The 27,285-nt window shown below is 34.9% G+C and overlaps 1 protein-coding gene across 1 annotated transcript in view; it reads right to left on the bottom strand.

The window, feature by feature from the left end:
• Nucleotides 1-1,046: 1,046 nt before the first annotated feature.
• Nucleotides 1,047-27,285, bottom strand: part of LOC150082099 (uncharacterized) — a 365,646-nt gene continuing 339,407 nt past the window's right edge. Inside the window, exons 20-22 of the mRNA XM_090379102.1 lie at nucleotides 23,931-24,023; nucleotides 5,688-5,723; nucleotides 1,047-1,652 (exon numbers count right to left, since the gene is read on the bottom strand). Of these exons, the coding sequence (XP_090235228.1) occupies nucleotides 1,047-1,652; nucleotides 5,688-5,723; nucleotides 23,931-24,023 (735 nt within the window). The remainder of the gene's footprint in view (nucleotides 1,653-5,687; nucleotides 5,724-23,930; nucleotides 24,024-27,285) is intronic.

Genomic DNA, 27,285 nt, shown 5'->3' with positions numbered 1-27,285 from the left:
TAAATTTCTTGTTTTCTAATCAAATGTTTTTTTATTTAGTGACTCAACACATGTTAGAGTACAGCATATACATCACTTTTTGGTAGTGAAATAAAACAGATTTGTTGTGCACACTGTGTAGATTTACTTTTCGAACAGTGTACTGAGTTTTTCAAAGAAAATGTTCAAAAAGTGTCTTATGATATTAATAAAAAATGAAAGGACACAAGAAATTTTTTAAAGGTTTTATTGATATCCCCACTATTCAATACATGTAGCCACTGTGCATGAAGTAACTACTTGAATGTTTAATCTTTTAATATTTAACTTGCAGTATCAAATTAAGCATGAATATAACACATGTAGTTTTATGACCTGAATAATATCATCCATCTAGAAAATGAAATTAGACAAGTAAATTCAATTGCGCGCTGCTTTAATTCCAAATGCAAATGACATGTAAGGTTTTAATTACCTTGTCTATTTTGAAATTTAAGAAACAACCACCACCACAACATACAAAACATAAATTTTATTTTGTACATGCTTTTTTACAACTAATGCACATATTTACAATAATGTACACCAAAATCAGTAGTACCATTCATTGTAGAATACAAGGGCACTAAAAAAAAAAAAAAAAAAAAAAGGCACAGTCCCAATGTGTATATATAAATACACAAATACAAGGCTCATACCACTTTCTCTGTCATAATTTAGAAAGAATGGTACTTAAATACAACCTGGATATTAAAATAACCTGAAGTTAATGGGAGGAAATATACCCAGGGTGAATGACTAGTTTTTAAAAAATTACAAATGACACACACACATATGTACAATGCACTCATTCAGACATAAGATATATATATATATATATATATTTACACACACACACACACACACACATATATATATATATATATAAAATCTCACCATGTATATTTATTTTTGTTAAAAAAAAAAAAAAAAAAACTGCAACTTGCATTCTTCAGTGTAACTAATGATCTTAAAATTACAAATAAATTACATCTTGACTTTGCATACCTGCAAACTGCATCACTATATTACATTATAGAACATAATCCTGATAATTCAGTTCCTCTAAAAACAGGAGGTAATACCTGGAAACGTGGATCAGGAGTTGGTGGGCGGAATTCAGTTTCAAATTCACTATCCTCTGCATTGTCACTATTATCTTTAATTGTTTGTGTATTAGATGCTGGTGAAGAAGGAGGCGCAATACTTTCTGCTCTCACTTTCATCACAATGTTCCCAGATTGTAAAACAACCATTTTTGATTCTTTACGTGGTTCTTCAGGTTCCTTTTCTTCCTCAGTAATTACTCCTATAATTTCTTCTTCACCGGGTCCAGGTTCTTCTTCCATTTTCATTTCTTCTTCTCTTACTTCCATTTGTTCGGGCTCCGTTTTACATTCAGAATGTTTAGCCTCCTCCTCTTCAATGGCAGATGAACCAATTTCAACACAAGTTTCTTCTTTTTCTTCAATTTTAATTTCTGATTCAAGTGCAGTCTTTAATTTCTGCTCATCTACTAATATTTCCTCACTATCTTGCTTAGTATTTTCATTGGTTGCTCCATCAACTTCCATTGCTGTTTCAAGAGGATTAGTAGATGGTGCCTCTGAAGGTGTGTCAGGAACCTCAGTTGCCTAAATAAACAAGCAAATTTTTATTGTATGTATGTATTTATAAATATGCATTTATAAATATATGTATTTTCAAATATGTATTTATAAATACAGTGATCTCAATCCATTAGCCAAATACTAAATACTCATAGACAAGGAGGTGATTATTCCTTTGTATAAGGCAATGGTCGGGCCACACCTTGAGTACCACATATAGGTCTGGAGGCCTCATTTGCTAGAATGAGTACAGAGAAGGGTAACAAGATTGGTGAGAGGAACAAAGGGGTGCACTTACAAAGAAAGGCTTAAGTTCTGCAAGTTGCAGCATTTGGAGACTAGGCACCTGTGAGGCAATCTGATTCAGGTGTATATGGCCATGAATGGTTTGAGCAGGCTCAATGCTGATGGGATACTTTTGCTTGCTCAGACTAAGAACCTGAGGGGGATATAGATTCAAATTGAGGAAAACCAGTTGTAGAATAGATGTGCGGAAGTTTACCTTTAGCCAGTGGGTAGTTGACTGCTGGAACAGACTTCCATCTGTTGCTGTGGAAGTTGATAGCTTAAAAAAATTTAAGGCTGAACTAGACAAACATTTGGAGTGACTGGATGGGCAAAATGGGAAAGTGTTTTTGGCTATGTGCTGTATAAGCTTTCTTTCTTGAATTATATGCCTAAACTAATGCTAATGCTTATACTCAATAAAATGAATTTGCTATTAAAAAACATAATTTGAACTCAATATAATGAAGTTTTTCTTTCAAGATAGGTTTGACCAACTTCCATATTTGGAACAAAAGAGTAACCAGTCAAAAGAAAAATTAATTTAAGTATATTTTAAACTATGAAACTCAGTAAAGCTGGGTAAGGAATTTATTCCAAAATGATAATTAAGAAAAATGAATAGAACTAAAAGAGGGAAGCAATGGTAAGACCATATTACAAATAAGGAAATATGAATAAAATCTTGAAGTAACAAGTATCCAAAGACAAGTGAAACAAATTTAAGGTGCTAAGAGCATGTACAATGGATGGAAGTTAGCTAAACAGATATTTGAAGCATGAGGAAAGCAACTGATGGGGGTCAAGCAAGCTCTATAAAAAAGTGGGCTTACTCTGGTTGGGGATAAAGATATAACGAGGAATAAGAAAGAAAGCATGGAAGAAAACAGTGAATGGAAGGATGCCAGTTTTCAAAAGGACTGACTTGTACTTTACTGGTATTACTATTACTAGTGAAAAAATGCATAGCCCTAGACGGTGCACTAAACAAAACTTGTATAAGGAGGAAGAGATACACGATAAGTTTGGGGACTAACTTTGCAGTTTGATATTTTAGAGCAACTTATTGCAACAATGCTCAGTGACTCATCTAAAAAAAAAAAAAAAAATTTCTGTTTATACTCTGGCACAACAACCAAGTCAGTAGAGCTTACAATAAATCGTCAATACAAATATTTATCGTATTTAGTAGTCACAGGCTGGAACTCAGGTCCACTCAAGGAATGCGTGTTATGCACCCTCACTCCTGACCACTCGGCTACGTCGGGCCTGTAATGCACGAATCACCCATTTTTCTGCAGATTGTTTTAATTAGTGCACATTAAATAGGTGTTTTTTGTTTCATCACATTTCAAAATGAATGATTTTACTAAGAAGCAAATTCACATCAAATTGTTTCAAATTAAGGAAAAGTGTAACAGAAACCAGTGAAATGTTAGAAACAGCTTTCAGAGAAGATTCTTCAAATAGGCCTCTGGGGTTGGGTATATTCATACTATGATTTTTTAGTGTTTCTCACCAACCATTGAAGTAAAAACCGAAAGACGAAAAACCAAATTCTTAAAATTTTATGCAATATATTTCAGCCAAGTTTTTACCTCACATCCTCACTGATGATCACAGAGAACAGCAAGTTCTTGCATATCTGATCATCAACATGCTGTGATGAACCATGGGTGTATGGCTGACCTACAAAAAAAATGGCCCAGCTGGTTGTCTCAATGGAAGAATCAGTTTTTCTCTAAGGCCCAAAAAAAAGCGAGGCAATCTCAATCAAACATGAAGATATTAGTTACTGTATTTTTTAACTAACGGCTCATTATTCATTAAGAATTATTCTTACATGGACAAACTGAACTAGGAATACTAAAAAACAGTTTCGTGATGATTGTTCAATACTGTTTGAAGAAACAACTCGAAAAGTCAGTTTCAGAGAATTGATACTTGTACCATGACAGTGCCTCTGCACACTCAATGCTTCCCATTCGAGGATTTCTTGTGAAGCACTCCATCACTAAGGTACCATATTCACTGGATACTAATCCAATGTTTCCTCTCCAAACTTAAAACCTCCTAGAAAGGTCAAAGATTTGCAACAAATGAGGAAATTATTCATAATTCGACAGAGGAACAAATTAGTAATTCCAAATTAAGCCTATCAGAAATGCTTCCAGAAGTCATAGAAGAGGTTGGAATCAGTATACGCAGTGTCAAGGAGACTACTTTGAATGAAATCCATCCAGATAGCATTATGATTTCCCAAATATTAGTTCAGTCCCTGAACTAATATATTTGTTCATCCCTTGTATCAAGACAATAATTTACCCTGTAGCAAAAATTTGTGAGTCAGCAGTTCTAGCATCAAAGAAAAAAATTCTATGCTAAAAAGTATACTGGCTATTCTGGTGGGCACATTATAAGCATATATTCCTCCACATATACAGATTATCCATATGAATTGATAGATATATTTACCCAGGTCACTAACCACAATAAACGGCCCATAACCATCACCAAGCTTCTAACTGGCATGATTTCATCAAGTTTCTGGGGTGAATACATAATTTATTTATGTACCACCACATCCCCGCAATCCTTGAGATCAACTGCAATGTTGCTGCTGAAATTCCACAGGAATTTCAACTGAATAAAACTTTTGCAACTGAATGAAGCAAACATGTATAAATGTGTAACCCAATCCACCTGTAGATACAGTATTGCAGAGTAAGTATCTGGTAGACCCAATGCATAAATGTTTTGGGGCAGTAGATACATATACTGAAAGTTTCACTATGCTACTTCCAAAACTAGCAATTACATTAAATCAGTGGTGGTGTCCAATCTAAGGCCTGCAGGCCAGATATGGCCCGCACAGAAAGTGAACTGAAACAGCATTTTAAATTTTGTTAATTATTTTAAAAACTGTGTACATTCAACACCAAAATAAGTGGAAATAAAAGGAATTTAAGACTGTGATGCTCGTTGCGGCAAATATGTGAGAGTGTCGAAGTTACGAAGCCATGTGTTGGTGTCATGAATTCTGTTTCTTTTCTCTATTTTTAGTATCAAATATGTGCATGCCCTACCAGAAGCATCTGCATATACGAGGTGCTATCAAAATGTCCCCAGACTCCAAGCATGGCGTGCCTTCTGCTCGACCTTGGTGGTTGCACAAAAGTATAAGTGCAGTACACTTAATTGAAAATGTAACACACTAATTTTTCTCAAATCACTCAGTGCAGCTTGCAAAACAAATCTAACTCTGAATATGGCTCCTGTATGGGAAAAGGCTGGCCACCACTGCATTAAACAGTTATCCCAAATAATAAGACAAAATTGTTTGTTTGGCTTTCTTTGTGGCAGAAACAGTGCTACCAATATGTAATGATTTAATGCACTGAGTAGGCTTTAAAACTATTACTTGTCAAAATTAAGTGCCTCATGAGCCTCCAGTCCAAATAACAAACTGTCTAGATTGTACTTAGTGTAATATCAGTGTAAGCTTCTATGCAAAATCTCTTAATAACTCTGAAGGAATACACTGCTATTCAGTTCACAGTATATCAGAAAAAGTTTGACTACACTATTGAATATGCATCTGGTTGACCATACCAAATTTTTATATGAAAATTTTGTGCTTTTAAATAAGAAAAAGAAAAAAAAAAAAAAAAAAACAGAATGCTGCAATACCATCAACTATACCAATCTAGTATCAATAATGAAAATAATAATTAATGGTTATCAAATTATGCTTTGTGGGATTAAAATTCTTACCTTCTTGAAATCTTCAAGGCACAGTGGATGATAAGCCTAAGGATCGGGGAAAAGAAAAATTATAATTAATCACCTAAAAACAGTAAAGCTGAAAAATTAGATTTCCATGATACATGATCTGTATACAAATACTAAATACAATGTTAATAGCTATTAAAATCAAAAGTAAAGTATACACACAACAGCAAAAATAGTTCATGTGAAAATATACATTTTACAAAAAGCTGAAGTTCCAAATTTTGCTAAAATCAGTTTCTGCCTTAGAATAGTTCTATATGCCTCATGCCAATAATTTGAATTTTACTGGAAGTCAAAGGTGGCAGGATGATGTATGTCCAAAGCAGCTGTTCCTTCCAAGTGTTCCTATGTGCCATGTGATTTTAGTAGCAGTGTTGAACTGTTTACAGTTACAGTTCAACACGTAGTTTACCACTTGTAAAATGGATAAATAAAATATGGAAAATAGTTCAGAACAGAAGCAAGGCTCAGTGGAGACAGAAGCAAGGCTCATAAGTTAAAAGAAAACACAAGGAAATAGTTTTGATTCTTCGAGTTTCCCATTGGAGGTTAGTTAAAACTATTTTGTTTAAAATTTCATTTAAAAACTATTTTTATTAGATTTCACTGTAATCTTTTTTCTATTTTTATTATAGATATTGCTTTCTTTGCAAAGGAGTAATTTTGCCAACTGAAAACAAAATTTTTTATCTCTTTTGTTCTTTCTTTCTTTCAGGTCTCATGCAAATGCAAAAAGAATGCAAATGTTTCTCACATGAATGGAGGATAAAATTGTTCAAGGATTGTCACAACATGAATTCTGAAAATGCCCAAGGAACATACATTTTAGGATTATTGATAATATTAAAAGAAGATGACTTAGAAAATATTACAACCCCTGTGACAGTAGATGTAAGTGTACCATAAGCTACTGCTTACCTTGTTTTGATTGGAAAATTAGAGAGACATGTAAGAAAAATTTCCAAGAAACACTAGATTTAAAGCATAAATTTCTTCAAACACGCCAAGAAAGAAAAAGAAGAGAATATCCCCATACAAAGACAAAAGAGGCAAAAATCATAGAAACTGAACGTTTACCATTGATGACCATAATTCAATTGGGCAAAGAATTTTTGATCCATAATAGCTCACAAATTCTTTGCCCAAAGAACAAAGTCGCTATGGTAGAGCAAAGACAAACAAATCTTACTTAAGTTCAGACTTGAGTGTTTCTAGGTTATCTAAAGCTTTTAAAAAAGATAATCCAGATAGTATTGTCAATGAAAACTTTTACTGAGCTGTGTTCAAAATGGATTTTCCTGACTTGTCGTTTCACCATTGACACCTGTGTAACTTGTGACTTGCTAAAGTTGTAGCTAATAATGCTGAATCAAAAAAAAAGCTAAAGTTCAGCTGGATGTGCATCACTGCAAGTGCAGAAAAGCATTACGTGAAATGCAGAAAGACCTCCATGATTCAAAGCTATCTGGATGTCCATATTCAATTATTTCAATAAATTTATTTGAATATGTACTACCACAGACAACTAAACTGCCACAATTTTGGTATTCATCTAACTGACAATGATGTACCTTTCATGAATGTTTGGTATGGCTTACAAGGGCAGCTGTGAAATTGCCTCGTGCATTTTTAATTTCTTAATGAAGAAAAGATACATCGGGAAAATTTGATGATCTGGGCTGATTACTGCTGTGGGGAGAATAAAAATAGAATTATTATTTTTCTTATGGGGCTGTTTCAAGAAGTGCAACACAAGTTTGTCCTCAAAGGCCACAGCTTCCTAAGTTGTGACCAAGGCTTTGCACACAAAAAAAGTTTAACTCCAGATAACACGATGGAAGTTATTTGCGAGGCTAGGGAAGTTAATCAATCCTATGGTCCCTTTAAAAATGCAACAAATTTTGGACTTTTGAGTGCATGTAATGATCTTATTAATACCAAATGCATTCCCATACAGAAACTCAGAGTAATTAAAGTTTGTTCTTGTGATCCCTCCAAAATGTTTTATAAAAAAAACATTCACTGATCTGGAGTCTGAGTATTAAAAATATTCTCAAAAAGGGAAAGGCTATTCAGGATGTGAGAAATGTAGCTTTTATTCAAAAAGAGGCTCCTTACTTAGAATCATCCAGGGACCAACAGAATGTATATTGGAAATTTGGTAACAATCCACAATTTTCTTGCTGATTAATGTGAAAACAATTTCATTAACGCCAATTTGCATGTGTGTGTGTGTGTGTGTGTGTGGGGGAGAAGGAGGGCTATGATTGATCTTGAAAATTTTAAAACACATGCTGAAAACGTGATATCAACTGAATGACCTTTTACATATTAAGCAAATTTCTAAACATCCGATAACACACTTCTATTACAATTTAGTTAATGTATGCAGTGTGTTACATTTTAGGTGCATTTTATTTTTTTCTTAAAATTAATTGAATTTTTTTTTTTCTGTGATTAACTAAAAGTGAAAAGTAAATATAGTCATCTTATCAATTAATTACTAAGGTTATAACTTTATAGAACACTTAATAAAACTCTATAGTTTTACATTCTCTAAACTTAACCATTCAGTTTAATTATGACTATATAATATTTATTATACTCCTCCGATATACTGGGTTTTTTTTTTTTTTGGGCTGGGTGGCTGAGTGCCGTCCAGCCCAATGTTTGAGCCCATGCTCCATCATCAGACAACACAAAAACATCAGCCACAGAAGAGATCCTTGGTCCCAGAGGAAGTAGCTATGATTGGTAACTCGATTGTCAGGGAAGAGGGAAATATACTATGCAAAACAGACAGGTGAATAGGACCAGGGTAGGTCTACTAGGGGCTAAAACACATGACGATGTAGAGCAGCTATCATCTTTTAAGAACACAAAATGTGAAACTGTTATACACATTGGCACTAATGATATCATGAAAGGATTTAATTAACAAGTACACAGTAATGTTGAGAAAAAGTTGCAAATTAGGACTGACTTGAAATTGTCTACAATCCTACCAGACACGATAGAAGAAAGTACACGAGACACGTGCCAATCAATTTAGCCCTGGAGAGGCTGTGCAAGGCTTGTGGTATAGAATTTTTCAGAGTGTGGCCTGTGCTTGTTAACAACAGAGATGTTTCTGCAAAGGTGGATACACTTAAATCACATCCCTGTAAGGGATGCAAGAATATCTGCTGTGATATCAAAGCATGTTAAGTGGGTTAGAAAACTGCTAGGGTTGAGAGAACATGCAGACTACTGTTAATATATTAGCTTATGCAATATTAGTCTAATATCAGTACAATAATCACTTTCACCTTCAGGCTGCAGAGGTGAAAGTGATTAGCATTAGCAGAGGCATATGATGCGAGAAAGCAAGCTTATACAGCAACAACAACAAAAAAAAAAAAAAAAACACATTCCCATTTCACCCATACATTGCTCCAAAAGTTTATCTACTTCCGCACATCTATTCCACAACTGCCTTTCCTCAATTTGAGTTTATGTCCCCTCACATTTGTAATCTGAGCAAGTGGAAGAATTCCATCAGTATTGAGCCTGCTCAATCCATTCAAAGCATTATACACCTCAATCAGATCACCTGACAGGTGCCTAGTCTCCAGACACTAATTTGCAGAACTTCAGCCTTTCTTCGTAAGAGCACTACCTTGTTCCACTTATCAGCCTTGTTGCCCTTCTCTGTAGTCGTTCTAGCAACTCTACATACTTCTTAAAATGAGGCCTCCAGACCTGTATGCAGTACTCAAGGTGTGGCCTGACCATTGCCTTATATAAGAGGATAATCACCTCCTTATCCCTGCTAGCAAAATTTCTGTATATCATCGACAAGACCCCATTACCTGCTCTGGCAGCCTGTCTGTATTGCTCAGAAAACTTCACATCTGACTGCACAATTACCCGAGGTCTTTTTTTATTCTCCACTACCACACAGTTGGTACATTTCTCTGGGGTTACTGCTATCCATATGTAGTACTTTGCATTTGTCAATGTTAAACTTCAGTTGCCACTTCTCAGCCCATCTGCCTAACTTTTCTAGAGCCTGTTGCAGTAGCACACTGTCATTACTGTCATTAACAACCCTGCCAACTTTTGTATCTGCAAACTTGGACATTAAGCCTGATATACCTTCATCAATATCATTGATAAATATAAAAAACACCACCAAACTCTGGGGACTCCACTAATAACATTACTCCATGACGAGAAGTGTCCATTGATTACCAACCCCTGTCTTCTCCACCTCAACTATCCTTTTATACAATATTGTAACTTGCCCTTAATGCCACACTGCTCCAATTTGTATAGTAGTCTTCCATGTGCAACAGTATCAAAAGCTTTCCTGAAATCCAAGTATAGGATATCAAAATTATTTTTTGCTTCCAGTTCCTTTGTAACACATCATAGAATCCAATTAAAACTTCCCCTTAACAAACCCATGCTGTGTCTGAATTATTACTGCAGTCTTGTCTAGATGATTCTGCAATGCTTCTTTAACCAGTGACTCCATTATTTCCCCAGAACAGAAGTTAAACTAACAGGTCAGTAATTATTTGTGTCACCCTTTGTGAAATGGAGATACATTTATTTGTTTCCCGTTACATTTCCACAATATATTTCCCATTTCTGTGGCTCTTCAAACCCTCACAGAAGCCCATCAGAATGCCGAGTTGGCACTTAATTTCTTGACACTTTTGCACTTAGTACAACACACACAAAGACATCCTCCTTGGCTAGATCATGTCCTGTTCCAGAAAGGCCAGCAAACATTTCACATTTTTTTAGACTGTGATGCACTAGAGAATAGTTTTCTTTGGTTTTCCCCCAAGCCACAGCCCTCCTGCTACTTTGTGCAAGTTGCTTTTCAGCTCTAGTCTGGGGATGATTTCCATTTAAATAAAATTTAATTAAAAAAGAAAATTAATAAGATTTATAAATTTAACTGATTGACTGACAATACTATACTAAGCTAACAGATTCCTAATACAGTGCTACGTATTACACTATCTAGTTTTACGTTGTAACTTACGCTATCAAGTTCAAGATATACGTTACCCTATTCTGTATCGATCTAATATACTACAACAATGGTGGCAAGTTTCGAATGGTAAAGGTTCTACAGATACTAAGTAGTAACCTGCAAAATCTCTATCTAAATTCAAAATAAACTATGTAGCATAACTAGGACTACAAAACTACTTCTAGAAAATAAATTAATATGCCAATTATGTCAATAAAAAGGCAAAAATTTAAGAAAAACTTATTGGTTTGTTGGAGCCATAAACTCTTCGCCCGCATGTGGATAACTCTCATTCCCCTCCCTCTTTATTGTACTGCTATTAGAACATGCAGCAGCCTGGAAAGCTTGTTGTCGGGGATTTCAAGACCTGCTTGGGGTCCTCAGAGAACAAGCAAATATAAGTGCTGGGTTAGGGTTATTAAGAGTTAAATCAGTTGCAGGAATACTTTCATGTATACTAATCCTAGGAGCATAGTAAATAAATTTGATAAATTTGAAGTAATGATAAAATCATCACATGCATACATTGTACAGATAGTATAGACATGGTGTCGCTCAGATATAAGTGATTCAGAATTTGAATATCAGGAATACAACATTTGAACAACAGGAATACATGAGAAAGGACAAGAAGGGGAAGGAAGGTTAACACACTCAGTTAATATGCACATAAAATCTAAAGCAGTGCATCCAGCAGAGAAGAGTGGTCAGTGAAATGTTGAGTCAGTTTGGTGTGACATAAGCACCAGGAAAACAAAAATGAAGGTAAGTGTGTTATAGGCCTAATGACTGTGATGAACGTAACAAACAACTGTACAGACATACAGAGTAGGCCAGTAAATCAGAATGTCTTATAATGACATTAAATTTCCAGACATGGACAGGACCTTTTGGGATGGTTACTCACAGAGTAGCAAGACTTTTGTGGATTTATTGGATGACTGTTTCTTATATCAGCATGTTAGAGAAGCAACAAGAAAAAGCAATCTGATTATCAGCAGTGACCCATCATATATTAAGAATCTGCAGATAAAGGATCCTCTAGGTGGGATTGATCACAATGTATTAATGTGGGATTTACTTAAAGACTAAAGAGTACTGTCAAAGGAAAGAAAAGGGCTTTTGCTTTCGTAAAGGTGACTACAGCTGTCTCACAGTTTTTAAAATTCTAAATGGGAAGCATTCAAGAATGTTATTATAGAATGCTACTAAGCTTTTTATATCAACTAAAAGATGCACTTCAAGGCATAGACCTAAATGGATGTCATATGAACTGATGAGATTCATGGCAGAGAAAGAAAAATGCACGAGAACATATAAATTATCAGGCGATACAAATGCCTATGGTAAATATAAATTAGTCTGAATCAAGTCATAAAGGAGGTTAGGCAAGTTAAGGCAGATTATGAGAATTCTCTGGTGCTTTGCAAAGAAAAGCAGCAAAGCTTTCTTTACTTACATAAACAGCAGAAGGAAGGGGTTGAATCACATTGGTCCACTATATATGAGTGCATTAACTGTCGGTGATGCTGCTCAGGTTGCGGACAAACTGAATGGGTATTTTGTATCTATATTCACACATATTAGAAATTTTTTTAGGAATAGGGACACCAGAAGTGAATCAAATTCCGGGAGAGCTGAATGATTTTGTGATAACTAAAAGGAAGCGGAGAAGAAACTGTTGAAGCTAAATGTAAAAAAGGCACTTTGGGTTGGATGAGATCTATCCTTTATATTAAAGGAGGCAGCAAACCTTTAGTCATGATTATGGAGCATCCATGGGTTCAGGAGAGGGCTCTATAGACTGGAGATGTGAATATTTATCCCCATTTCACAAAGGAGATGAAAGGGAGACATGAGTAATTACAAACCTATCATCTTGATTTCTCTTACAGGGAAAATAATGGAGTCATTGATTAATGAATGCAGCATCACCTAGATAGAATGCAGTTATACTGCAGTCACAGCATGTATTTGTTAAGCTGCAACTTTGTCCCACCAATCTGATTGGATACTATGACATAGTAACAAAGGAACTGGATGCAAAAAATAGTTTGACATCATATACTTAGATTTCAGAAAATTTCCTGATACTGTTTCACATGAAATATTGTTATACAAATTAGAGCAGTGTGGCATTAATGAGGGAATGTGGGAAAGGTTCTGTTATCAGTGGAGTCTCTCAGTGTTCAGTGCTATGCCCATTGTTTTTTTCTATATTTATTAACGATACTGATGAAGGCATATCAGGCTTAATGTCTAAGTCTGCACATGATAAAGGTTGGCAGGGCAGTTAATCAAGGTAGTTTATAACATGCTACTGTAACAAGGTTTAAACAAATTAGGTAGATGGGCTAAGAAGTGAAAATTGAAGTTTAATATTGAAAAATGCTAGGTACTTCATATGGGGAGCAATAATCCAAGACTCCAGGGCAATGGAGAATGAAAAAGACCTGGGGGTAATTGTGCAGTCAGATATGAAGTTCTCTGAGGAGTGCAGACAGGCTGCTAGAATAGATCATGGGGTTTTGATGATATACAAGAATTTTGCAAGCAGGGAAAGGAGATGATTATCCCATTGTATAAGACAATGTTTAGGCAACTTGTTGAGTACTGCATACAGGTCTAGGTGCCTTGATTTAGGAAGGACATGAATCGGTTGGAATGGGAGCTCTTAATAGAAAGGCTTCAGTTTTGAAAATTTCAGCATTTGTAGATTAGGCACCTGTGACGAGATCTGACTGAGTAAGCTCACTACTGCTCAAATACTTCCTCTTGTGCAGTAGGTGGTAGATGACTTTCATCAACCGGTGAAATACCACCACTTTGCTTATTGGAGGCTTGAAGTGGCGAAACCCATGTTTAGTCTCTAGAGCAAAGTTTCCGGCATCCCCCCCCCATACTTCTCCTTCAACCCATGCACGGTACTAAGTACTATAGGTTTTGATACCTTTCGGGTTTTCATAAAAAAAAAAAAAAAAAAAAAAAGACTACACATGAGGGGTATAAACTAAAATTGAGGAAGGATGGTTGCAGGTTGGATGTGTGGAATTTTACCTTCAGCCAGTGGATGGTTGATCATTGGAACAAACTCCTATCTGTAGTATGGGGGGAAGAAGAGTTCAAAAAAGATTTGTATTCACTCGGAAGTTGTGATAGGACATTTTTTTTTTTTTTTTGTTCGTTACCTTGAAATCTCTATAGCAACTACACAAAATTTGGTTGAAATCACAATTCATTATTTTCTTTGCAGCATTGAATTAAGTGAAGTGTCACAATGGATAAAGTTGAATATAGATCAGTGATTAAGTTCCTCTTTCTGCAAAGGAAAACACCCTAAACAATCCATTAAGAAATGGTTACTGTTATGGAGAAGACTGCGCAGGTTTCAGTGTTGGTGCACATTGGTGTAAACAATTCAAATGTGGAAGAACCTCAGTGCATGATGAATAAATTCCAGGATACCCAGCAATTGAAGTTTGATCTTTGAACTTTGAACAGAAGAGTGTTGAAAAAATTGAGGCATTAACCCTTGGAGATCGCCATATTAGCATCAAAGAACTAGCTGCAGAGCTCCAAATTAGTGTAGAGTCTGTGGAGAACATCATCCATCAACAGTTGCATATAAGTAGTGTGTACTACGATGGGTTCCCAGCCTTCTGACCCCCCCCCCTTATCAGAAGAAGGAAAAGGCACAATGTGCATGTGAAATGTTGATGTGCCAGGAAAAGCAAGGAATTTTTTTCATGGCTAGTCACCATGGATGAAACTCAGATCCATCACTATGATCCTGAAACTAACAAATGTCAAAACAATGGAAGCATGCAAAATAACCTTCCACCCCCACAAAAAGGCAAAGGTGCAACCAGGTGCTGGCATGGTAATGCTGTCAGGTTTTTGGGATCAGCATGGTGTAATACTAACAGATTACCTTCAAAAGGGCTGTACTGTGATGGCCAAGTATTATTCCAACCTTATAAAGCTATGTGCTGCTATAAAAGAAAAAAGATGGGAAAAGCTGTGTGCCTACTTCACAATAATGCCCCTGCACATTCCTTGCACACTGCAGTGAGGTGTTCCCACAAATGTGGGTTTGAAATATCGCCACACCCTGCTTATTCCCTCGACCTTGCACCCCCAGGTTTCTTTCTCTTTCCTGCCCCGAAGTCCTTTCTTCGTGGAATACCCTTTGCCGCTGATGATTAGGTGATTTCTGCTGCCAAGTCATGGTTTGAAGGACAGACAGAGCACTTCTAGAAAACTGGCCTGAAGAAGTGTATAGAAAAGTGGCAGAAAATGTATCATTTTGTGTGGTGACTATGTTCAAAAAGTGTAATATGTGGTGTTTGTTTCAACCTTCTATCACAACTACTTCAGGGTGAACACAAATCTTTTTTTGAACTCCCCTAGTAGAGGTGTGTAGTTTGAATAAATCTAACAGTTTATCTAGTAGATAAACTCCCCTAGTAGAGGTGTGTCGTTTGAATAAATCTAACAGTTTATCTAGTTCTTCCTTGAAGAACTAGATTAAACTGTTAGAGGTGATAGACAGGTGAATTTTTTTTTTTTTTTTTTTTTGCTGATGCTGTATAAGCTTGCTTTCTTGCATAATTTACCACTACTAATACTAATATCCATTGTTATGTAAACTGCTAGTTCAAATTGAAAAACAGATTAATGAAAGGAAACAACTGGAATAGATTGCAAACATGTACAGTATTTCATACTGATTATCTTAGAGATTTCATCAAAGAAAATTTGAGGGCAATTTTAGAACAAGCTGCCTCCCCATTTTAAAAGAATCTATGAAGTGCAATAAACTTTGCTTTTAAAAAGAGTGAAGTTGACTAAGTACTATGATTCTTCAGTGAAAAATGAAATGGAAACTGATATTTATAGTGATATTAATGAAAGGGTATTTTTAATGAAAGACATTTATAGTGACAGGAGAGGTGCTGCCCTTTCAATCTGTTTAAGTACTATGAAAAAGTCATATAACAGTAGGATGTAAGAAACAATGTTGCTATCATGCAGGGTGTCCCAAAAGTTGTGCACCAGAGGAGAAAATAATGCCGTGCTACTAATGATCTTAGACATTGCAGTGAGTCCAAAGAAGTACATAATGAAGCTGTTGCAACAATGTGGAATCAATTACAGTAGTTCCATCATATTATTAGGAGTAACAAATTCCATCAGTACAAGATTTCTTCGAACAAGACTTCATTGTCACTGTTCAGTGACAATGGTTTGTTTTATTTGAATAGTCATGTTAGCAGACATAATTTGAGATGCTGGACTGATGAACAACCAATGTAAATTCAAGTAATGTTGTGGAACAGTCAGTGGGATGCTACTTTTCCATAATTTTTCCACAGTATTGTGAACAGGTGGAATGCATCTGGAAATGTTGCAGGAATTCCACATGCCTTTCCTTGATGATAATATTGCATAACTGGAAATGCATGGCTGTGTTTAACCAGAAAAACTATGCTTTTAATGGTCATTAAAACATGGTGACATGCTGCTTAAAAACAGCAGTTAAGGTTTAGCTCTACTAAATGTAGTATTTTGCATCTGGGGAGCAGAAATTGAATGGATATCACTTTATGATAAGCGAGTTTCCATTACCAGCCAGGACTGTGGAGTGAATTTTTTTTTTGTAATTCTGAAAAATTATAAAAATGAAAGTTTTAAATATTAATGTGTTCATATTTTGACTTGATCATCAAACATTGGAGTAAAATTATTGCCAAAAATAGAACCAGAAAAAAAAAAAAAAAACCTTATTTTTTATGAAATGTTATCCTCTACATCTATTTATCACTTAATTCACTTTCATCAACTTTTGGATGAAGTTAACTGAATTCCAGACAATTTTGCCTTTTCGAAGCCCATATTGGATAACTCAGGCTAATAAGGGCAACTTTCACTTCCTTTCATTTTCAAAGCCATTTTCATATAAATATATAGATACTAGAATACCTGTAGTAAATATTTATCCAAAGGTGTTTCAGAGAAGAAGTAAAGATTAATAGTGAAGTACAGTAGAGCACCAGTTATCCGGAATAACTGTTGTCAGACCTCTTCCGGATAGCCAAATTTTCCAGATAATTGAACCCAGAAAATTTTACAGATAATTCTTCTGGTAAGATTAAATAAATTAATATAGATATTAACTTATTTAATCATAAGGTAAGATTAAATAAATTTAATCTTACCTTACGATTAAATTAAATAAGATTAATTAAATTTTAAAAAAAATATATAAACCAATCTTGGAAAACAGAAACATCCATCCAGGCATTTTTATACAAAACAGGAAAATTAGAAAGATTTTTTAAATGCTCTTGGTTTTTAACGACTTACTGATAACGAGCACAGACAATCAGTGCATCCCAGTGGCATTTGCACAATAGCAATTGTAACTCCCTCTTTTCTCATCTTAAAATCTTAAAACCTGGTGTAGGCATTTCTCTTTTAGTGGCTAGGGTTTTTCTCTGTAATGCTTTCCAAAATAAGCACGTCTCATCAACATTATAAATGTCTCTTTCTCTTAATTTGCCATAACTGAAGCAAACTTACTTTTAAAGGATACTGCTGCTGATTCATCTGCAGAAAGTTTATAGCCTTGAATATTTAGTTCATATATACCATGTCTCAGTTTAAAGTTTTTCAGCCAACCTGTGCTTGCTTAAAATCTTCATTACCTCTTAATTTTCGATTAAAATCCAAAGCTTTTTCACACAACATTTAGGTGAATTTCGCTTCTTCAGAAGCGAAGTTTAGGTGAACTTCACTTCTGAAGAAACCACAAACAAAGTGCACTCTCTAACACAGCATTTTCAGGTTTCGACATCGTCTTTTTCCTGCTAGATCCTCCTTCACTATCTGTAATCAACACAAATTCTGTTATAGCACTGGAACTTTTCTTGATGTCATAAATTGTTGAAGTGCCCACATTAAACTTTTTGGAGAGATTTCCTAAATTTTCACCTTTTCTAATTCTATTTGTTTTTTGTTGCAATGTTAAAACTATGCATTTTCTTTTCGTTCACATTTTACCATAAAAAACTGAGAAAAATAATATATCACACAGTTTCAGGCCGATATTATTCTTACCGAATGTGGAGCTAAACTAATCTGAAATTCACTCATGCTTTCCGAGAATACCCAGTTGTCTCTGTGATATTTTTCTACAGCACATTTCTGAAGGTCACATAGAGATCACAACCATAAAACAATAAAAACAATTTGCAGTTTTCAGTTTATTGGGCTTTTTGTTTGTACAATATGTTATAAACAGGTAGTAAACTCGATCTTTCGCTTATTATAATCAAAATTCAAGTTGCAAACCACTATAACCAGAGCTGCTGTACTACCATTAATTAATTAAAAAAAAAAAAAAACCTTTCAAATTATTCTGGATAACTGACGTTCCGGATAACCGATGTTCTACTGTAATTATAAAAATATTTCCTTTGGCTCCCTTCACTGCAAGCTAAGGTATCTGGGACAGACATCACTGGGACAGACTTAGGTAAAAATGCAATTTGTTAATTTTTTACATGTATAACTATATTATCTTTTAAAAAAAATTGCAATTATTGCACAGAAATTATCTGGGCCCAGAAAATACTATGTGAAGTTGTCCATGAGCAAAAACAGCAACTTTGTTGAAAGTTTGACCCTGAGATTTGTTGACTGTGATGATAAAAACTAAGAAATTCTCTTCTCTTCAAAGTAAAAATGGCAAGTTAATTTCATTGGGAGCTAATTTAATTTTTGGGATTTGAAAATTAGTTGAAATTTTTTGAAATCCTCCAATTCTACTGCTATATAAAATCTATTGCAAAAGGAATCAGGTCAAAAACTTATTTAGTCTTTGAGTTCAGAGTGTCCCAAACAGATGGATATAAGCAAATTATAGAGATGTACTCCTTGAATGGGCTAAATGACATTTTAAGGACTAACTATGTACTTTATCTAAGCCTTATTAAAGCAGCATATCTAGGCTATTATTGTTTGTGGTGAGAAGAAACAAGGAACAAGAAACTGCACATTTTGTCACAAACCCACTGCTCCTGCTGTGTCTTCACTCACTTCACATACATTTTACTGACCACAAGCCATACAGCTTGTGGTCAGTAAAATGTACGGCTCGTGGCCAATGATTAACATTTTAAGTGCATCAGCAACTTAGATCTTATTGTGCCATTGTATATAACAAATGTACCAGTTGTGCAAGCTTAAAAACCTGGATAAACACACGGAGGGGATATATCCTTCTTCCTGAGATCAACCAACTACAGAGGCAGATTTAACGGCGCGCGCCCTAGGCCTTGACTTCTGAAGGGTCCACGCAAAACCCCAACAAATTAGTTGAACATATTAGTTCAAAACTTTTGTGATTATTATACATATATTATATTGAAATTTTATTGGAAATAAAACATTAATAGTACATAATATTTTTTATTTATTTAAAAAATGGTTAACATGTATTTTTATTTTCCCCATCTCTCTCTTTTTTTTAAGGGGCCCAATATTTTCTTCTAAGCCCGGGGCCTCAACCGACTTTAATCCGCTCCTGACTGACTACATCCTTGACTGAAGAGAACTTTAAAAATTCCTCCAGTCACAGATGGGAATTGAACCCACACACCTCTCCAAATGAATGAAAAGTGGTGAAACCATTAATACTGTCATGGAGGACTTACAGTCAATAACCATACATTACTCCAATATAATACAACGTTCATATGATTGATTCAGTGTATGACTACTTTAGTACTGGAGTAGTCATACACCAATAAACTATTTGAACATTGAATATTATTGTTTTCATAAAAATGATGATATGAAGCTGAAATGGCTTACTACATGCAAAAGAAAGGATAAAATAATTTAAAAATGATGCAATATGTTCTTACCATTTTACCAATTAGTGTTTCTTAAGTGTTCTTGTTTATAATCCGGCAAGACCACGGTCAGTAGACTTTACAATAAATGATCAATACAAACATTAATCATATTTAGCAGTTACAGGCTGTGTATATACAACTTCATTAATGAAGTTGTATATACACACACATATATATATATATATATGTATATACTAATCACTAACAGATTAGAAAGAATACTTGATGAGAATCAACTGAAAGAGCAAGCTGGCTTTAGGACAGGATTCTCAACTATGGTTCACCTTCGTGTAATATCACAGCTAATGGAGAAAGCAAATGAATATAAAATACCATTATGCCTGGCATTTGTGGTTTATGAAAAGGCATTTGACTCCACACGGCATAAGGCAATGTGTCAGACACTGGAAAGACAAGGCACAGACACAACATACATTATGATTTTGAAGAAAATATATGAGAATGCTACCTCCTTTATTAGACTAAACAAAGAAAGTAGCAAATTTAAAATTGAGAAAGGAGTTTGACAAGGAGACAATATCTCCAAAGTTGTTTACTGCTGCCCTTGACAAAGCTTTCAGAAGGTTTGGACTGGTCGCAGAAAGGAGTCAATATGAATGGAGAGTACATAAACCATTTACGATTTGCAAATGACATTGTGATCATAAGCCATGATCCCGAAGAATTAGAGGAAAACCTTAATCAGTTATGTAGAGTTAGTAAGGACTTTGGACAAAAGATGAATATGGCCAAAACAAAAGTAATGATGAACATGTATGCCACAGAAAGGGATATAATTGTTCAAGGAGTAGAAATTGAAAAGGTGGATTCATATACTTACCTAGGACAAGTCATAAGCTGTAACAATGATAAATGGCTGGAAGTTAAGAGAAAAATAAATTTCAGATGGATAGCATTAGGGAAATAAAGTCACATACTGAGGAGCAATATCCCAATTTGTCTGAAACATAAAATAATGAACCAATGACTCATGGAGGTGAAACTTTGGCACTCACTAAAAGAATGGAAGGGAAGCTGAAAACTACACAGAAAAGAATGGAATGAATTATATTAGGAATCAGACCGTTGGATAAGAAGAGAAACACATGGATTAGGGAGCAAACACAAGTAAAGGACATATAGCTTGAAGACATGATAACAGATGGACTAAGAAAATAACAGAATGGTACCCAAGAGAAGCTAAAGGAAAACATGGAAGACAACAACGGAGATGAACAGATGAAATTCAAGAAGCCATGGATGGTAAATGGATGGCCATTGCACAAAACAGAAGGAACTGGAAAGTTGCTGGAGAGGCCTTCATCCTGCAGTGGATTGAAAAATGACATGATGATAATGATGATATATGTTACAATATATACAAAAAGGTTATAGAAATTGGGAAACCAGAAACAGTCCCAAATGTGAAAATTAAAACAATCATATTAACTAAACACTTTAAATCCTTCTGGCCACACCAACAAAAAAGATAAGTCTCCCTAACTCCACATAATTTAATAATTATTTTATTTTATAATTTACTAATTAAATAAATTCATAACTTAATTTCTATAATTATTATTATCATTTAATTTTCTCCCCTGAAATACAGAAATGATATATATTTATTTTCCATGCTTTTTTTTTTTGAGGTGCCTCTTAGCCAGGTGGGCAGGAGCAGCAGTGTGTAGCACACGCTTCTTGATTAGACCGGGGTTCGAGCCCATGACCACCAAATACGGAGGATACGGAAAGGTCAGGGAATGACCACCGCATATCCCAGGAGCAATATGGCCTTAGTTGCTAATGCTCCTAAAAACCAAATAACAAAACATCCATACTTTTTTAAGTTGATGCCATTTTATACCTGGATTTGAGTGGGAAGAAATGATAACCATAAAGTAAGTTAAAGACATTTTGGCACAAATTTTTGCTCCATGAACATAAATCACGAGGCTAGCAAAGACATACATCGATGAGCCAAAATGTTATGACCACCTACCTAATATGATGGTGGTTCTCCACGTGCAGCCAAAACAGCTCGTACCCGGCGAGGCATGGATGCTACAAGATTTCTAAATGTGTCTTGTGGTATCTGGTACCAACATGTAACCAGCAGATCCTTTAACTCCTGTAAAGTCCGTGGCTGAGATCCCGCAGGTCAGAGTTGCTGTTCCAACACAAACCACAGATGCTCAATGGGATTGACGTCTGGGGAATTTGGAGGCCAGGGCAATACCTGGAAGTCTTCCTTATGTTCCGCGAACCAGTCTCAAACAATTCGGGTGGTGTGGCATGGTGCATTATCCTGCTGAAAGATGTCACCACCAGAGGGGAAGACCTTTGCCATAATAAGGGTATACCTGGTCAGTAATAATGTTTAGGTAGATGTCAGATGACTAGACCCTGGGTATCCCAGCAGAACATTGCCCAAAGCACGAAACCGCTACCACTGAATTGTTTTCGTCCCACAGTGCATCCAGGTGCCATCACTTCCCCAGGTAAACGACATACACGTACCCGGCCATCCACATGGTGCAGCAGGAAACGTGATTTATTGGATCAGACCACCCTCTTCCAATCACTCAAGGTCAAGTTTTGATGCTTGCGTGCCCATTGTAGGCACTGTCGCCGGTGAACCATGGTTAGCACGGGTTCTCAGCACGCTTAGGAGCTTGCCCATGTTTCTTCTTATAATTATTGTTAATCCTCGTGAATGATTATAAACTACATCTCATAGCAATTTATAATCATCAAGGAGGATTAACAATAAAGTTGGTGACATATCATCAGCTAACTGACATCCAATCTGCTATACTTTCATCAATATAAATAACACATATCAAAAACAATAAGGCACCCAGTATTTAATTCCCTCAGATTCTACCCATAAACCTGTTCCACTTAGAGCAGCAACAGTCATTTACAACCCTTGTCCCAAAAGTTTAAGGAATGAGTTTATAAAAAAATCATGGAAAGTACTTAAAAGCTAATGGCAGTTTTCTCTTTCGAAGTACACTCTCTCAATGCAACATTGTCAACATTTGTGGAGGTTGTTCAAGCAACCATGGAACTTATTTTCAGGAATATTATTAATGTTTTCATCATAGCAACAGCCTTTCATGGCTATTTAGAACCATGGGAATAAAAAGAAATCCAGTGGTGATAATTTTGGTGAATAGAGTGGATGAGATAAGACAGCACTATGTGTGGGCACATTATCATTCAAGAGAAACCAATTTCTGGATTCCCACTTTCTCAGAGCAGTAGCAGTGAATGTTCAGCACTGCAAAACATGTTCATAAAAGTATCAATTAACAATTACACCTGCAGAGACAAACTCTTTATGTACAATCCTCGTCTGCATTGGGAGGGGGACAAGAATTTCACTTTCAACTTCTGAATACAAACCTTTTTTGATAGGGGTTTATGAGGTAAAACAGCACAACATGTGGGTACATGTTATTGTTCCAGAGGAACTAATTTAATATTCCTCTTGAATTTAATGTTCATTTCTGGATTCCCACCTCCACTCTCAACTCTGCTGTTTTGTTGAATATTCACACTGGAAGCACAAACTTTAAACCCTAGCCTATTCATAATAACTGCACAATCATACACCAACCGTTATTAAAAATATAAACCCTAGCAATAATGGAAATAATGAAGCAGTTGTCATTAAATAAAGTGTGCAGAAATTCAACACAAATCAGAGCAACAGTTTCTTTTTGTTGTGGTGTCAGAGGCTGTGCAGAACTAATTTCATACATCATTTTATTTATCTCAAATCTTCAGTAAAAACTGTTTTTGCTCATGTTGAATTGTCTTCTATCAATCAAATTACTATTACTCAATTATGCTGAAAAAATTCTAGAAGGGGCAGCCCAACCCGGGATCATCTTTAATAGTTTCCTTTTCACCTTGAACATGATAAAACCATGCAAGAACACAACGGTGCAATAAAGCTTTGTCACCACATGCTGCTTGCAACAGATCATGTGGCTCAGGCACTTTTTGCCAATTTTAAACAAAATTTAATGTTCATTTGTTGCTCGTCCATCTGCAGAAGACCAAGACTAATAAGGAGAAAAACAGGAAAGCTCAATGTGCATGCTGTGAAAGAAATGAATATGAATTCTGCTTTGCATATACATGGATGGTTACAAATTTAAAAAAAAAAAAAAATCCAGTGTAATGATATACAAAAATTGTACAAGAAAGGAAATGTATATTATCAAAATTTGTCAAACAAATCAACAAGCAAAAAAAAATTACCTGTTCTTCATGCCTAACAGCATCTCGTAAATGCCATTCTTCCTCCTCTTCTACCCAAAAGAGTTCAAATGGCTCGCTACAAACTATGCAACTCTGAAAAAATTGAGTAATAAAATAAAATAATATAATAATAATAAAACACAATACAAATACTAAAGCTATTTGTATTTTTTAACAATTATTGGAAATATTTTTGGAAAAATGGAAGATTTATTTTTAGAAATGGTTAAAGGTTTGAAATTTTTCTTACTCAGATTAGTAACTACAGTAAACCTTGCTAATCCAGTTACAGTTAATCTGGATCAAAATATGAAAATTCTGTTCACAGTGTTTACTTTGAAAGACATGGGATTTATGAAGGCAAACGAGTAACTCTCACTGCATGCTGATTAGCTGTGCAGAGAGAGAGATGGAACATACATTACATTGTCTTGCACGTTGTTCAATATCATTGTTGACTCTGAGTCGGACGGGTGCTATTGCTTATACCGCTTCATTTGTATACTTCTTTATACATATACATAAGTTAACATATTTTATATAATTATGGGTTCTAAAGAATTAATAAGTGAATAAAAAGAAAACACTTTACTTTTAACTATCATTAACTTGAAAATGGTGTTCCTGTAAAAAAATAATTGCCGAAGAATTTGGTATTGGCCAACAGACTGTGTCAGATATTAAAAAACAAAAAGAATCTATAAAAAAATTTCATTTAAAATTCGATGTGGGGAGTGATAAAAGCAAGTGCACTGAATAGAGAGACATTAAAAAAGCCAAAAGAAGTGCTGCTGGAAGAAGCTGTATTTAAGTGGTATTAACAGCAACAATCAAGTTGCATTGGTGTGCGATGCCAGTGCCACCTGATAAATGTATAAAAAGACAAAAGACAATTAACAACATAAAAACTATTGTCTTTTTACAGTTTTTAAATAAAGGTTCTACAGTGATTTTGTTTTATTTCTTTTCATCAGCACTACCTATATCACTATATTTTCCATTTATTTCTGTTCTAAGTTTTTTTTTTTTTTTTGTCTTTTAGGGCTATCTTTTGCTTCACTAATCTGGATGACCTCTCACCCCAAATACTCCGGTTTATTGTAATTCTGATAGAAATATAATCCAAATGATATAAATTATGTGTAATCTAATACAATTTAATACCTCAATATAAGAATCTTCCAAGTGTATGTATTATGGTTATAATATGTGCCAACATTATAAAATAGCAACCACAATACACTTGGAAGAGTCTTATTAAAAAAACTTCATATCATCTGAATTATAAATCATACAAAAGTTATCAGTTTAATAAATATTTTGTTTTATTACAGCCTAAAATTAGCTTATATTTGTAATTTATTACAGGAAATTACAGATGTTATATAAGCGATAGTGAACTTGTTCTCGCTTTACAAGTTCCCAGGGTTAGAATTTTTTTTTTTTCCAAAGTATCAAGTATCAACAAAATCGAAAAATATGAACATTAATTGCAAAAAAAATAAATGTTAAACATTCATAAATACCGCATTTCAAACCACACATGTAGCTATACAATACAGGGTACCCAGCTTTACGATATTAATCCGTTCCAGAGACACCATCATATCGTGAAAACATCGTAACGGGAACCCAATAACACAGTTTTTTGGTAATTTGTTCCACGACCTCGGAAGTTGAAATTTTCGCTATATAACTCTCTAAAAGGTCATTTTTATAGTGCAAATTGCATTAGTTACCAATTCAAATCACTAAAATGCATTACACTTTCGTCGTTATCATATATTCTGTTATGAGAACCAATTCTGAACGCCTTTGTGACAGTTTTCTAAAACACATTTCTGAAGGTCGTGACCATAAAACAATAAAAACAATTTGCACTTTCAGGTTTATTGGGCTTTTCTGTTACTGCAAGCAATTATAAATGGGTAGTAAACTCGATCTTCTTGTATTTGCTATACTACCGATAGCTGGAATTCTGTGGGTTTTCAAGTTATTATGGTGAAATGTGTTTCTTTTTTTTTTTTTTTTTTTTTTTGATTTGGTAGTTGTTGGCGCATCGGCTGCTGTGGCCATATTGCACCTCCCAAGGTTTTTGCAGTACTTTGATCCAAGCCCGAGGCGGGAATCGAACCCGCGACCTTTGGGTTGCCGGGCAGGTACTTTACCCACTCGGCTAGCCCGGTCGGCGAAATGTGTTTCCCCTTTACTGAAATCTTCAATTGTATAAAAAAACAAAAATAAATTTTCAGAATCTTCTCTTCTTTCCTTGTTTTTTTTAAGCTTCGTAAACTTGTTATTCCAAGTTTACAATTTGTGTGTTTTGTTAAAAAATGCTTATGCATCTATTGAAATTTATAAAGAAAATAGAAGATTATCTTGGAAACAAACGCCTCTTGAAGCATTTCTGAAGAAGACGACTCCTTGTGCAACAAACCAACGAGTGTGCATTTAGTCTACGATGAAGAATAAACATTCTTTAAAATTTGTAAGTCATAAATAATTTCATTATTATTATAATTTGCTTGATTTTACAGGCTATGTTTTAATTTCTTTGGATAAATTAATCATTGAAACAAACTAATTAGCTAACTAATTTCATTGTTGAGAACGTAACCCCTATTTTTAACATTATGTCTATGGGATTTAATTCCCGCTTTATGAGAGCGCGCTAGGAACAAATTAAGTCAAACTACCTGTACATGCAGTTCTGCCCACTTGTAATGAAGTGAAGCTCGAAGGAGATTTTTCACTTAATACACAGGGGAAAAAAATATATATAATGGATGATGGATCCATTTTGGCAGAACCCTCTTGAGTAACATTAAACTCTTTTCACCCCTCCAACCATACTATCTTTGAAATATACTGTAATCCACAGTACCATCTAAAAACACAGAATTCATGTTTATCCTTGATAAAAATTTAACAAATTCATGTCAAATTTCAAAAGATTTCAAATTCAGCATTAGTCAAGATTTACAAAATGCTATGTAATCCTGGATTGACTATTTCTTCTGATGAAGTCAATTATGATAATCTATCCAATTAATTATATTGGTATAAATGTTCCCAATTACAACCCACTTCTCCTTATCTGATACTGACCATTGATTCGAAAATAATAACTCATCCCCATCCACCTATAAGCTACATTAATATCATTACTTCTAATTTATGAGGTGTGATTGAAATATTCAGGAATTTGACTTTGTATCTTGAAATTATAGCATTATAGTGAATTGAGACTTGTTACAGCATATCTGGTGACTCATCTAGATGTAGTAATGCATGAATCATCAATTCTCGAGAATTGTTACGGGTGACGAAACATGGGTTCATGATATTTCAACTA

The sequence above is a fragment of the Mastigoproctus giganteus genome, chromosome 8 (assembly GCF_048544385.1).
Source record: "Mastigoproctus giganteus isolate SK-2022 chromosome 8, ASM4854438v1, whole genome shotgun sequence".
Lineage (NCBI taxonomy): Eukaryota > Metazoa > Arthropoda > Arachnida > Uropygi > Thelyphonidae > Mastigoproctus > Mastigoproctus giganteus.
Note: the sequence above shows the minus strand (reverse complement) of the source record. Positions and strands in the feature narration are given on the sequence as shown.